The 12,961-nt window shown below is 47.4% G+C and overlaps 1 protein-coding gene across 1 annotated transcript in view; it reads left to right on the top strand.

Moving 5' to 3' along the window:
* zc3h3 (zinc finger CCCH-type containing 3) overlaps positions 1-12,961 on the top strand; it is a 178,997-nt gene that overhangs the window by 90,553 nt on the left and 75,483 nt on the right. Inside the window, exon 6 of the mRNA XM_033020431.1 lies at positions 12,428-12,612. Within this exon, the coding sequence (XP_032876322.1) occupies positions 12,428-12,612 (185 nt within the window). The remainder of the gene's footprint in view (positions 1-12,427; positions 12,613-12,961) is intronic.

A 12,961-nucleotide genomic window follows, 5' to 3' on the forward strand; every position in this document is an offset into this window, starting at 1 on the left:
ATGGTGAAAGGTGTGCTGTCAAAATAATCTCCACTCTAGGCATTGTGGCTTCATGTGAATCACACGATGTGATACACACCACACATATTCTCTGCCTCTTCATCCCATTGACCATTCATCGTACTTCTGCTTCAACAGTAATTGTAGTTATCCAGCTGTGGATCACACCTGACCAATGCCGACCATCCACGGGGTCAGCAGTAGGAACCTGTAGTTCCTCTTGCACTTTCTTTCCCCAGAACATGGGGACCGTGACCAATGCCATTGCCAATGCCCCCCGTTGACACCAGCTTTAGACTTTATGGTGGACAAAAATGCTGGAGAAACTCAGCGGGTGAGGCAGCATCTATGGAGCGAAGGAATAGGTGTCGTTTCGGGTCGTCACCTATTCCTTCGCTCCATAGATGCTGCCTCACCCGCTGAGTTTCTCCAGCATTTTTGTCTACCTTCGATTTCTCCAGCATCTGCAGTTCTTTCTTAAGCTTTAGACTTTAGAGATACAGCGTGGAAACAGACCTTTCAGCCCACTGGGTCCGTGCCAACATGCAGACTGTCACTATCCTACACATTAGAGACAATACACAATGTTGACCAAAGTCAATTAACCAACAAACCTGTACGCCTTTGGACTGGGAGGAAAACCGGGTGGGAAGAGTGGCATTGTTTTTGGGGAAGAAGTTAGAGAGAAAATTGGGATAACTAGATCAGCATTGTTGGGGAGAGGCGGCAGAGTGGGGGAGGGGATGATCTCAGTGTTGGTGTTTAGGAAGGGTGAGCGGAATGTGAACTTGCCGCCTTCCAGTTCACTGGTTGCTAAAGGGCCTGTCCCACGATGCAAGTTCACCCAAGAGCTCTCCCGAGTTTAAAAAAAAAATCAAACTCATGGTACTGTACCTCATCATGAGTATTTTTTTTAACTCTTGGACATTTTTCACACTGTTGAAAAAACGTCACGAGTTTCCGCGTTTCCCGAGTTACCTGCCGTTAGCATTACGAGCCGCTACGAGACATCCACGAGCTCCGACATACCCGCTACGTACATTCTACGTACTTACCACGAGTTTGATTTTTTTTTTAACTCGGGAGAGCTCTTGTGTGAACTCGCATCGTGGGACAGGGGCTTAATGGCAGGCGCTCCCCCTACACATGGAAGGCCATAGACAGACATAAAATGCTGGGGTAACTCAGCGGGACAAGCAGCATCTCTGGACAAAAGGAACGGGTGGCGTTTCGGGTCAAGACCCTTCGTTTGTCTGAAGAAGGGTCTCGAGCCAAAACCTCACCCATTCCTTCTATCCAGAGATGCTGCCTGTCCCTGCTGAGTTACTCCTGCATTTTGTGGCTATCTTCAGTGTAGCTTCCCACACACACAAACTGCCCATGTTCAGAGCTTTCAAGTGTTCAAAAAGGAACTGCAGATGCTGGAAGATCGAAGGTACACAAAATTGCTGGGGAAACTCAGCGGGTGCAGCAGCATCTATGGAGCGAAGGAAATAGGCGACGTTTCGGGCCGAAACCCTTCTTCAGACTGATGGGGGGTGGGGGGGGAGAAGGAAGGAAAAGGGGAGGAGGAGGAGGAGCCCGAGGGCGGGCAGATGGGAGGAGACAGCTAGAGGGTTAAGGAAAGGGAGGAGACAGCAAGGGCTAGCAAAATTGGGAGAATTCAATGTTAATGCCATCCGGACGCAAGGTCCCCAGACGGTTGTCTGATTCTCTTTAAATGTTGCAAAACAAGAAATGGTCTTTCTCATGTTTCACACGTGAAGATAATAATTTCTATTGTCTATGCTGGAAAATATATATTTTCTCTGGTGTCTGTAGTTTGGCTGGAACAGGTCCTGTTTAGGCATCACTTATGCAGCAGATATTTCACATTACTTCAGCAATAGAAAAACTGCATCACTTTACCCATGATTAAATGCAACAGAAAATGGATTAAACACTTTTGACATTTTGTAATTGCATCAACTGCACAATTAAAATACACCCAATACCCTCCGCTAAAAACTTCCGTTTAGAGTGTACACTGTGCCAGAGTAAATAGATGATTAAATCTCCCTGAGCCACGTGGAACATTCAGCGCCTTAACAGTGCCATAAACTAGAATGCAGTAGAGTTCTGTATCTAGTTTAGTTTAGAGATACAGCATGCAAACAGGGCCTTCGGCCCATTGAGTCCACACCGACCAGCAATCACCCATACACTAGTTCTATCCCACACATTAAGGACAATTTACAGAAGCCAATCAACCCACAAACCTGCATGTCTTTGGAGTGTGGAAGGAAACTGGAGCCCCTTGACAAAACCTATGCAGTCACAGGGAGAACGTGCAAACTCCGTGCAGACAGCACCCGTAGTTAGGATCAAACCCAGGTCTTTGACATTGTACGGCAGCAACTCTACCGTTGTCCCACTGTACGAGGTAATTCTCCCGAGTTTCCCCTGATTCGAACTCGGAGAATTACGGTAATAGCCGCTCGTAGGTACTCGGGGCTCTCGTGGACATTTTTCAACATGTTAAAAAAACTTCACGAGCTTACCGCATTTCCCGAGAACCTGCTGTTAGCGGTACGGGCCGCTAAGAGACGTCCCCGAGCTCCAACGTACCCACTACGTACATTCCACATACTTACCACGAGTTTGATTTTTTTTTAAACTCGGGAGAGCTCTTGGGTACTCTCGTATAGTGGGACAGGCCCTTTAGTTAGCACATTGGAGAGCTAAGGAATTGGGAGACGAAGGATCAATTCCTGACACTGCTTCTATAGAGGGATTCGAAAAAAAAAGAGGTTTATAAATGAATATGAACAATTTCAAATGGTTGTTTGCGCTGTAGATGATACAAATGTCGCATCTACACTAGTCCCACCTGCCTGCATTTGACCCATATCCCTCGAAAACCTATCCTATCCATGTACCTGTTTAAATGTTTCTTAAACATTATGATCGTCCCTGCCTCAACAACCTCCACCGACAGCTTGTCCCATGCATCCACCACCCATTGTGTGTAAAAAAGTTACCCCTCAGATTCCTATTAAATCTTTCCCCCTCACCTTAAACCTCAGGTCCTCGATTGTCCTAATCTGGGCAAAATACTCTGTGCATTTACCCGATCTATTCCTCTCATGATTTTGTTCACGGCAATAAAATCACCCCTGGTTACTGGCTCGTAGGGCCGAATGGCCTACTCCTGCATCTATTGTCTATTGTCTATCCTCCTGCACTCCAAGGATTAACGTGGCGACCAAAACAGAACCCGATGCTCTAAATGTGGCCTCACCGCTGTATAAAGGTAACATGACCTCCAAACTTCCATACTCAATGCTAGTGATTAATGGATTTGAACCCAAATGAGATGGTTTGTATTCATCCTAAACTAGAAACTTTCCAGTACAGAACATATTTACCAACTATATCCAATTCTTACATCAAGAATTAGGTAGCACAGTTACTGAAAATTCCCCTCTTTGTAATAAAAAGTGATCATGGGATGCATGTCCTTCAGCCCAACTTGGCCACGCTGACCAACACGCCACATCTACACTAGCCCTAATCATTCTTTAGAAAACAGGGGTTCCCCTCTTCCACTATAGATGAGGCTCTCACTAGGATCTTCTCAATATCCCGCAGCTCCGCTCGTGCTTCCCCTCCCCCCATTCGTAACAAGGACAGTCCCCCTTGTCCTCACCTTCCATCCCAGCAGCCATCGCATACATAATCCTCCAACATTTTAGCCACCTCCAACGGGATCCCACCACTGGCCACATCTTCCCATCTCCACCCCTTTCTGCTTTCCGCAGAGACCGTTCCCTCCGCAACTCCCTGGTCAACTCGCCCCTTCCCACCCCAACCACCTGCTCCCCAGGTACATTCCCCTGCAACCGCAGGAGATGCAACACCTGTCCCTTTACCTCCCCCCTCGACTCCATCCAAGGACCCAAGCAGTCTTTCCAGGTGAGGCGGAGGTTCACTTGCACCTCCTCCAACCTCGTACTCAGTAGCCCTTGCTTTCCCTCTCTCTCCATCCCCTCCCCCTTCCCAGTTCTCCCACCAGTCTTACTGTCTCCGACTACATTCCCCTGACATCAGTCTGAAGAAGGGTCTTGACCTGAAACGTCACACATTCCTTCTCTCCAGAGATGCTGCCTGTCCCGCTGAGTTACTCCAGCAATTTACAGTCTACCTTCAATTTAAACCAGCATCTGCAGTTCTTTCCTTCATAAGACCTACCTGGCTGTGTGGCCCATGTTTCCAGGGCTTATGTCCGTGCTGTACGACTGTGAGCATGGACACGTCACACTGCTGCAGTGGTGTTGAACTTGTGTTGAGTGGTTCAGGGCAAAATCCCTGTCACCTCATGAAGCGTTCAGGGTTGCCTTGGGTTACCTGTTTAAAAGCACATGTTAGTGTTCACCTGCTATCTTAGTCATCATTAATTCCTCAACCAATCTCAACAAAAATTGTTTGTTCACCCCTCTGTAGATTGTGGAACTCTGCGGAGTCAGGCCTGTGCGCAATGTTTTAAAATCTTCTGAAATAGATTTCTGGATGTTTGCCAAGTGCTCTATGTAGTAAAGGCCAGACCTGAGCGAGGGGAGACACTCAGCAAGAAGTTGTACAGTTCACAGACAACTTGAGGCTTTTGTACCGGCACGTGGGTATGGGCGGACATGGATCACGTGCAGGCAGAGGAGATTGGTTTAACGGCATCGTGTCCGAGGGGCCTGTTCCCTGCCCCACCGTTCTATGTTCCAGGCATGGTCACAAAATGCTGGAGTCACTCGGCAGGTCGGGCAACATCTATGGTGAAAAGGAATAGGTGACGTTTCCAGCATTTTGTGTCTATCTTCGGCCTCTGCGGTTCCTTCCTATACGTGCTCCTCTCGTGTCTTCTCTATGTCCTATTTTTCCTGTCCCTGTGTGCTTTGATCTGTTTTAAGCCCAACAATCTTATCAGTTTGCATTGTGTTCCATTTGCATTCAGTTTGAACCTCAATTGCACCTGTTGCTTGTGTATAAAAGATCAACAGTGTGCATTGAACTTCAAGAATCGGTTGACAAAAGCAGCTTATAATTGCAATAATGCCCATACCTTCATACAGCAAACACCGTCAAATGAAGGTTAAAGGGCCTGTCCCACTTGGCCGTCATTTACGCGACCTCCAAAAATGCGGTCGTCGCGTTGTGACGCACGGGTAGCGTGTGGGCAGCGCGGGACGGGCGCATGGAGAGGCGTGGAGGAGTGTGGAGTAGCACGCGATATCGCGCGGCGCTCCAGCATTTTGTGCTGCACGAAATCCTTGCGCGCCACCTGCGTGACGTATCGCGAACGCACGCTGACGCATTGGGTACGCACGCTGACACATTGGCGTCGCACACTGGCATCCTGATGTCTCACGTGTATCGCATGGTTACGTCGCCGTGTGCCGCAGGGTATTCTAATGACGTCAGGCGCACCAGACAGCATGATGACGCGTGATTTGCGCGCGACGTCGCTTCAAACTAATTTACATATGACGCGTAAATGAGGTGCAAATGACGGCCAAGTGGGACAGGCCGTTGACACGACAGCTTGTTGTTGTACCTGGATGTCAATTGTGCTGTCTATTTAAGAACCACACTTCTATAATGGGCGTCTAGACAACAGACTCTCTCTGCCACTTTCTTGAGGAATAATTGATCTGGATCTCTAACTTCTGCCTGAACTGTGGAAAAGTCACTGATACATCTTGGTACATCTCCTTTGCTGATGCCAGAGTGCCATCTCAGCCTCTGTGCTCATACACTGCACAGATCTTAAGCTTGGTGTCTGATTCAAGGAAGTCGTAGAAGCCACGGAAACCTTTGGCCTGGAACACCTACACAGGCCCCTCACCCACCATGTCCACGCCAGTTAGAGTCATCGAATTTGCTGCCACCATTCAAGAATCGAGAATTCAGTTTGCCAAGTTTTAGAAGAAGAAATCAAACATTTCGAGAGTCATGGAGTCATACAGCCCTTCCACCCAATTTGCCCATGCCGACCAAGATGCCAATGCTGCCTGTCCCGCTGAGTTACTCCAGCATTTTGTATCTATCCCTATCTACGCAAGTCCCACCTGTCTACTTTTGCCCCATATCCCTCTAAACCATTCCTAACCAATTATCTGTCCAAAATGCCCTTTAAATGCTGTTTGTAGTACTTGCCTCAACTACCTCCAGCTTGTTCCATACACCCACCATGCTCTGTGAAAGCAAGCAACATTTACACTAATCCCACTTTTAATTCTCCACACATTCCCTTCAACTCCACCGAGAGTCTGCCCCTCAACTACACACCAGAGGCAGTTTACGATTGCCAGTTAGTTTATGAATGCTGAATGTGTTTAGCATATGGTGCACCCGGAGAAAACCCAGGGAGAAAGTGCAGACTCCGCACAGATAACGCCGGATGTCGGTGTTTAATACAGTTGCCTGGACTGGTTTACTAGATGTGTCGACCAATGTGTTCACAGCTGTTGTGTTGGGCAATGGGAACAGGGGTTTTGGAACCAAGGCTGTTGAATAAAGTGTGAGGTGCAGGTGAACCACAATCTGAGTGATTGGTTTACTCTTGATTAGATGTTTAAGAAGGAACTGCAGATGCTGGAAAATCGAAGGTAGACAAAAATGCTGGAGAAACTCAGCGGGTGAGGCAGCATCTATGGAGCGAAGGAAATAGGTGATGTTTCGGGTCGAGACCCTTCTTCAGACTGATGTGGGGGTGGGAAACGGGAAGAAGAAAGGAAGAGGCGGAGACTGTGGGCTGTGGGACAGCTGGGAAGGGGAGGGGAGCGGGAGAAGAGGGAGAAAGCAGGAACTATCTGAAATTGTAGAAGTCAATGTTCATACCGCTGGGGTGTAAACTGCCCAAGTGAAATATGAGGTGCTGCTCCTCCAATTTGTGGTGGGCCTCACTCTGGCCATGGAGGAGGCCCAGGACAGAAAGGTCGGATTCGGAATGGGAGGGGGAGTTGAAGTGCTGAGCCACCGGGAGATCAGGTTGGTTATTGCGAACTGAGCGGAGGTGTTGGGCGAAGCGATCGCCAAGCCTACGCTTGGTCTCACCGATGTAGAGCAGCTGACACCTCGAGCAGCGGATGCAATAGATGAGGTTGGAGGAGGTGCAGGTGAACCTCTGCCTCACCTGGAAAGATTCTTGTAGATGATCATTTATAAGAACATAAAGAAACAGATGGGTTAGGATGAATATCAATATCGAATAATGAAAATTCAATCAACCAGATATTTTTAAATTCCCCCCCTCACCCCTCGCCTTCCACCAAAAGCCCTTCAACCAGCATGACAACTTGCAGCTATGTATTTCTTTTGGGTTTAAATTTTTTTTTAAAGCCGACTGACTGCCTCCCCTGAGTAATTACTCACGGCACATGCCTGCCTGAGGTCATCTGTTGCCGATCGTGATTTGTCTCACCCCTTCCCTAGATTCATAGTCATAGAGCCATAGCATGATACAGTGCGGAAACAGGCCCTTCGGCCCAACTTGCCCACACCAGCCAACATATCACAGCTACACTAGTCCGGCGTTTGGCCCAGATCCCTCTTAACCTGTCCTAGCCATATACCTGTCTAATTGTTTCTTAAACATTGTGATAGTCCCAGCCTCAACTACCTCCTCCGGCAGCTTGTTCCATACACCCACCACCCTTTGTGCGAAAAGGACACCACTCAGATTCCTATTAAATCTTTTCCCCGTCACCTTAACTCATTCTCTACCAGTTTTTTTCCCAATCCCCACTTGAACCAGTCTGAAGAAAGGTCCCGACCCAAAGCATCACCGGTCCATGTCCTCCAGAGATGCTGCCTGACCCGCTGAGTTACTCCAGCACTCTGTGAAACGTCACCTGTCCATGTCCTCCAGAGATGCTGCCTGACCCGCTGAGTTACTCCAGCACTCTGTGAAACGTCACCTATCCATGTTCTCCACAGATGCTGCCTGACCCGCTGAGTTACTCCAGCATTCTGCGAAACGTCACCTATCCATGTTCTCCACAGATGCTGCCTGACCCGCTGAGTTACTCCAGCACTCTGCGAAACGTCACCTATCCATGTTCTCCACAGATGCTGCCTGACCCGCTGAGTTACTCCAGCACTCTGCGAAACGTCACCTATCCATGTTCTCCACAGATGCTGCCTGACCCGCTGAGTTACTCCAGCACTCTGTGAAACGTCACCTATCCATGTTCTCCACAGATGCTGCCTGACCCGCTGAGTTACTCCAGCACTCTGTGAAACGTCACCTATCCATGTTCTCCACAGATGCTGCCTGACCCGCTGAGTTACTCCAGCACTCTGTGAAACGTCACCTATCCATGTTCTCCACAGATGCTGCCTGACCCGCTGAGTTACTCCAGCACTCTGTGAAACGTCACCTATCCATGTTCTCCACAGATGCTGCCTGACCCGCTGAGTTACTCCAGCACTCTGTGAAACGTCACCTATCTATGTTCTCCACAGATGCTGCCTGACCCGCTGAGTTACTCCAGCACTCTGTGTCTACCTTTATTACATTATTGAATGTAGGTTGTTTAATTTTTTAAACCAATCTTCATGAGCAGTATCCCAACTTTGACTGCCCTCATGACACTGCACTCCCCGTGGTATAGTTTACACAAAATATCTACCAAGACCAGAGAAGGCTCTTGTTAAGATATGAACATTGGTTTTAATTGCAGTGTGATGGTTATTTTGTCATTCAGGATGCGTTTGCTCTGCCTGTAGCTGGAATGTGGTGCCACAAGGGAAAGAAGCAGTGCTCAAAAGGCTTAACTTGTCAAAAGACATGAGAGGTTATTTGTACAATGAATGATTCCAGCGCTGCGATGAATTGAAGTCCGCCACTCATCCTCTTCCACTGCTATTGTCCGCAAACTACACAGTGATAGATACAAGATGCCATTGGACAATCTGTTTGCTCCAGCCCATGTTGTAATCATTTTTACCCAGTGTTTATTATCGCCGACCTTTATTCACTGCTCTTTGTGTCGACGGTTCGGTTTGCCACGCAACCTCTGAGTCAAGGTTATGGTGATAAATTCTGTGGTATTGTCACTTCTATTCTGAGGAAATTGGTTTGGTGCTTTCACATTGAAGGCAGATAATTTGCTGCCGTCTTTCAAATGAATTAGAAATGGATTTGAAGTTGGAGTTCATGCCTCCCATTATACCGCACCATGAGAAGTGTCTTAAGGCAGTGTACACACTTCTGCCTTCATTATGTGCACTTAATACCTTTCCTTTTTGTCATTTTAATGAAATTCCCCACAGAAACATGCCTTGCTAACTAAACCTTTTAGATTGCAAGACTCGATTCACAGGAAGGAAATGATGGCCCATTGTGTTGAGAGCTGGACACTCAAAGTCCTTGTCCTTTCCATTATTTCATGAGTTCTATTCCATATCCTTTTTTTTTAAATGAAAGGTTCACTTAAAAGTCCCATTCCTCGAATTAAAGCGACAACTCCGTTGAGTAGTTTGACATTGACTTGAATAAAAGTTGATGAGCTGTTGAGAAGAATGCCCTCCTCGTTATGTGTTTGTCAAGCAGGCCCAGGGCATGCTTACCTTGAAGACACGGAGCCAACCACAGATCTCTCAAACATCACTACAAATGTATCCAGTACGGGGTATGTTTTTCAATGCATCCGTTCCATTGCAACTGTTAATTGCTATCAGGATTTCATTTGGGTTTGCCAGCCTAAGGTACACTGTTTGAAGGTGAACAGGTTTTGAATGGGAGATCAAAACTGCACTGAAGTACAGTAGGTATATGGAACAAGCAATTGAGTCTGATGTGATTATCTTTATATAGATACAAAACGCTGGAGTAACTCTGTGGAGTAACAGCAACTGTGGAGAACATGGATAGGTGACGTTTCACAGAGTGCTGGAGTAACTCAGCGGGTCAGGCAGCATCTGTGGAGAACATGGATAGGTGACGTTTTGGGTCGGAACCTTTCTTCAAACTGAAATGTCACCTATTCCTTTTCTTCAGAGATGCTGCCAGACCCGCTGAGTTACTCGAGTTCTTTGTGCTTGTCTCTGCGGGGAATGGTAGATGGTTCATTAGCAGGTAGTGGCGATCAGATTAACTTGGCATCATGTTCTGCACAGGCAGCAGGTACATGAATGGGACAGGTTTAGAGACGTGTGGATCAAGTGCAGGCAAATATTTTCCCCTGAGTTGCTGACAGACCCGCTGAATTACTCCAGCACTTTTTACAATTTTATACCAGCATTTACAGTTTGTTGAATCTACCCTCATAATTCTGCCTTGTAGACACATCTCGCTATCTCTATGTTTTTACCTCATTGATGTGGTTCATTTTTAGATATCTCTCTTGAATTATTGTATATATTAAATCTTTCTCTATACAAAGGCATCCTGAACCTCTTCAATTGACTTCACATTGCAACCAATCCAACTATTCTCTCCTTATTATGCAAACCAGCAGTATTACTTCACTACCTGAATAATCCATTATGCTTTCTTGTGCAAACAGCAACTTTGGAAATTCGTTAATATGTAATACAGGAAGGGAAGAATGTCGTGCATTAGTTGCATTAATGCGTGAATAATATATTTTGTTCCCTCTCAGTTTCACTCTCTATTCAGCTCAGTCGATATTGTTTTCTTACAGTGGCATTTCCGGCCTGCTCTGAACCTCTGTGGGATTTCCTTGACCTGCCGCATCAATTCTGCCGTGTGCTCATGTTCATAAGTGATTGGAGCAGAATTAGGCACATCAAGTCTACTCTGCCATTCAATCATGGTTGATTTATCTCACCCTCCTAACCCCATTCTCCTGCCTTCTCCCCATGACCCCTGACACCTGTACTAATCAAGAATCTATCTATCCCTGCCTTCAAAATATCCCTTGACTTGGCCTCCACAGCCTTCTGTGGCCAAGAATTCCACAGATTCACCACCCTCTGACTCAAGGAATTTCTCCTCATCTCCTTCCTAAAGGAACGTCCTTTAATCCTGAGGCTGTGACCTGTGGTCCTAGACTCTCCCACCGGTGGAAACATCCTCTCCACATCCACTCTATCCAGTCCTGGATCAAGCGCTGGAGTAGGATCCCCAGATACTTCTACTGATGCTGATGGCATCCCAGTTTTATACTTTTGCATTGAACAGTTTCTACCAAGTGAACTATAATCATAAACTATAATGCAGGGAACACCCCATCAAATCTTGGAGTATGTTGAACATAGAACAGTACAGCCAGTAACAGGCCCTTCGGCCCACAATGTCTGTGTCAAATGTGAAGCCAAGACCAACTCTTATCTGCCTGCACGTGATCTATGTCACTCCATTCCCTGCATATCCATCTGCCTATCCAAAAGTTCCAGGTGTGGACTCCTGTATATCAGCGAGACCAAGCGCAGGCTCGGCGATCATTTAGCTGAACACCTCCGCTCGGTCTGCCTAGACCTACCTGATCTCCTGATTGCTCAGCACTTCAACTCCCCTCCCATTCCCACAATGACCTTTCTGTCCTGGGCCTCCTCCATTGTCAGAGTGAGGCCCAGCACAAATTGGAGGAATAGCGTCTCATATTGCGTTTGGGCAGCTTACACCCCAGCTGTATGAAAATTGACTTCTCTAACTTCAAGTAGCCCTTGCTTTCCCTCTCTCTCCATCCCCTCCCCCTTCCCAGTTCTCCCACCAGTCTTACTGTCTCCGACTACATTCTATCTCTGTCCCGCCCATTCCCCTGACATCAGTCTGAAGAAGGATCTTGACCTGAAACATCACCCATTCCTTCTCTCCAGAGATGCCGCCTGTCCCGCTGAGTTACTCCAACATTTTTTGTCTGCCTATCCAAAAGTTTCTGTTTCAATCTTCATACCATGAAGATTGAAAGCAGCCCAGGGGGAATATGAGGTGCTGTCCCTCCAGTTTGCATGTGGTCTCACTGGCAATGGAAAACAAAACATATAAGAGTATTAAGGATTTGGACACGCTAGAGGCAGGAAACATGTTCCCGGTGTTGGGGGAGAACAGAACCAGGGGCCACAGTTTAAGAATAAGGGGTAAGCCATTTAGAACGGAGATGAGGAAACACTTTTTCTCACAGAGAGTTGTGAGTCTGTGGAATTCTCTGCCTCAGAGGGCGGTGGATGCTGGTTCTCTGGATGCTTTCAAGAGAGAGCTAGATAGGGCTCTTAAATATAGCGGAGTCAGGGGATATGGGGAGAAGGCAGGAACGGGGTACTGATTGGGGATGATCAGCCATGATCACATTGAATGGCGGTGCTGGCTTGAAGGGCCAAATGGCCTACTCCTGCACCTATTGTCTATTGTTTGATTTTGAACTGGCTTTTCACTATAGATCCATCCAATTGCTGATTTGATGAGGTTCCCTCCTCTCTCTCCCTGCAGGTCACCCCAGCTGAACCGAGCAAGACTGAGCATCAATTACAGGTTCCTTCAGCAGCGATGGAAAACCAAAGGCATGCGCTGCATCGGGGGAGTGTTGTACCGAGTATCTGCCAACAAGCTGGCCAGGAGCAGTTCCACACCCGTCAAAGCCGCAGGCACAAGTTCCAGGGGTGCCGTCAGATCAGGTACCTTCATTTAAGAACCCAGCTCAATTGCAATTCCATTTACAAATCATATTGGGAATCACACAGTGCAGAAACAGACCCTCTGAACGACTCGTCCGTGCCAACCAAGATTCCTGTCTCAACTCATTCCATTTGCCTCGTAATATAGACAATAGACAATAGGTGCAGGAGTAGGGCATTCGGCCCTTCGAGCCAGCACCACCATTCAATGTGATCATGGCTGATCATCCCCAATCAGTACCCCGTTCCTGCCTTCTCCCCATATCCCCTGACTCCGCTATCTTTAAGAGCCCTATCTAGTTCTCTCTTGAAAGCATCCAGAGAACCGGCCTCCACCGCCCTTTGAGGC

Source organism: Amblyraja radiata, chromosome 4, assembly GCF_010909765.2.
Source record: "Amblyraja radiata isolate CabotCenter1 chromosome 4, sAmbRad1.1.pri, whole genome shotgun sequence".
Taxonomy (NCBI): Eukaryota; Metazoa; Chordata; class Chondrichthyes; order Rajiformes; family Rajidae; genus Amblyraja; species Amblyraja radiata.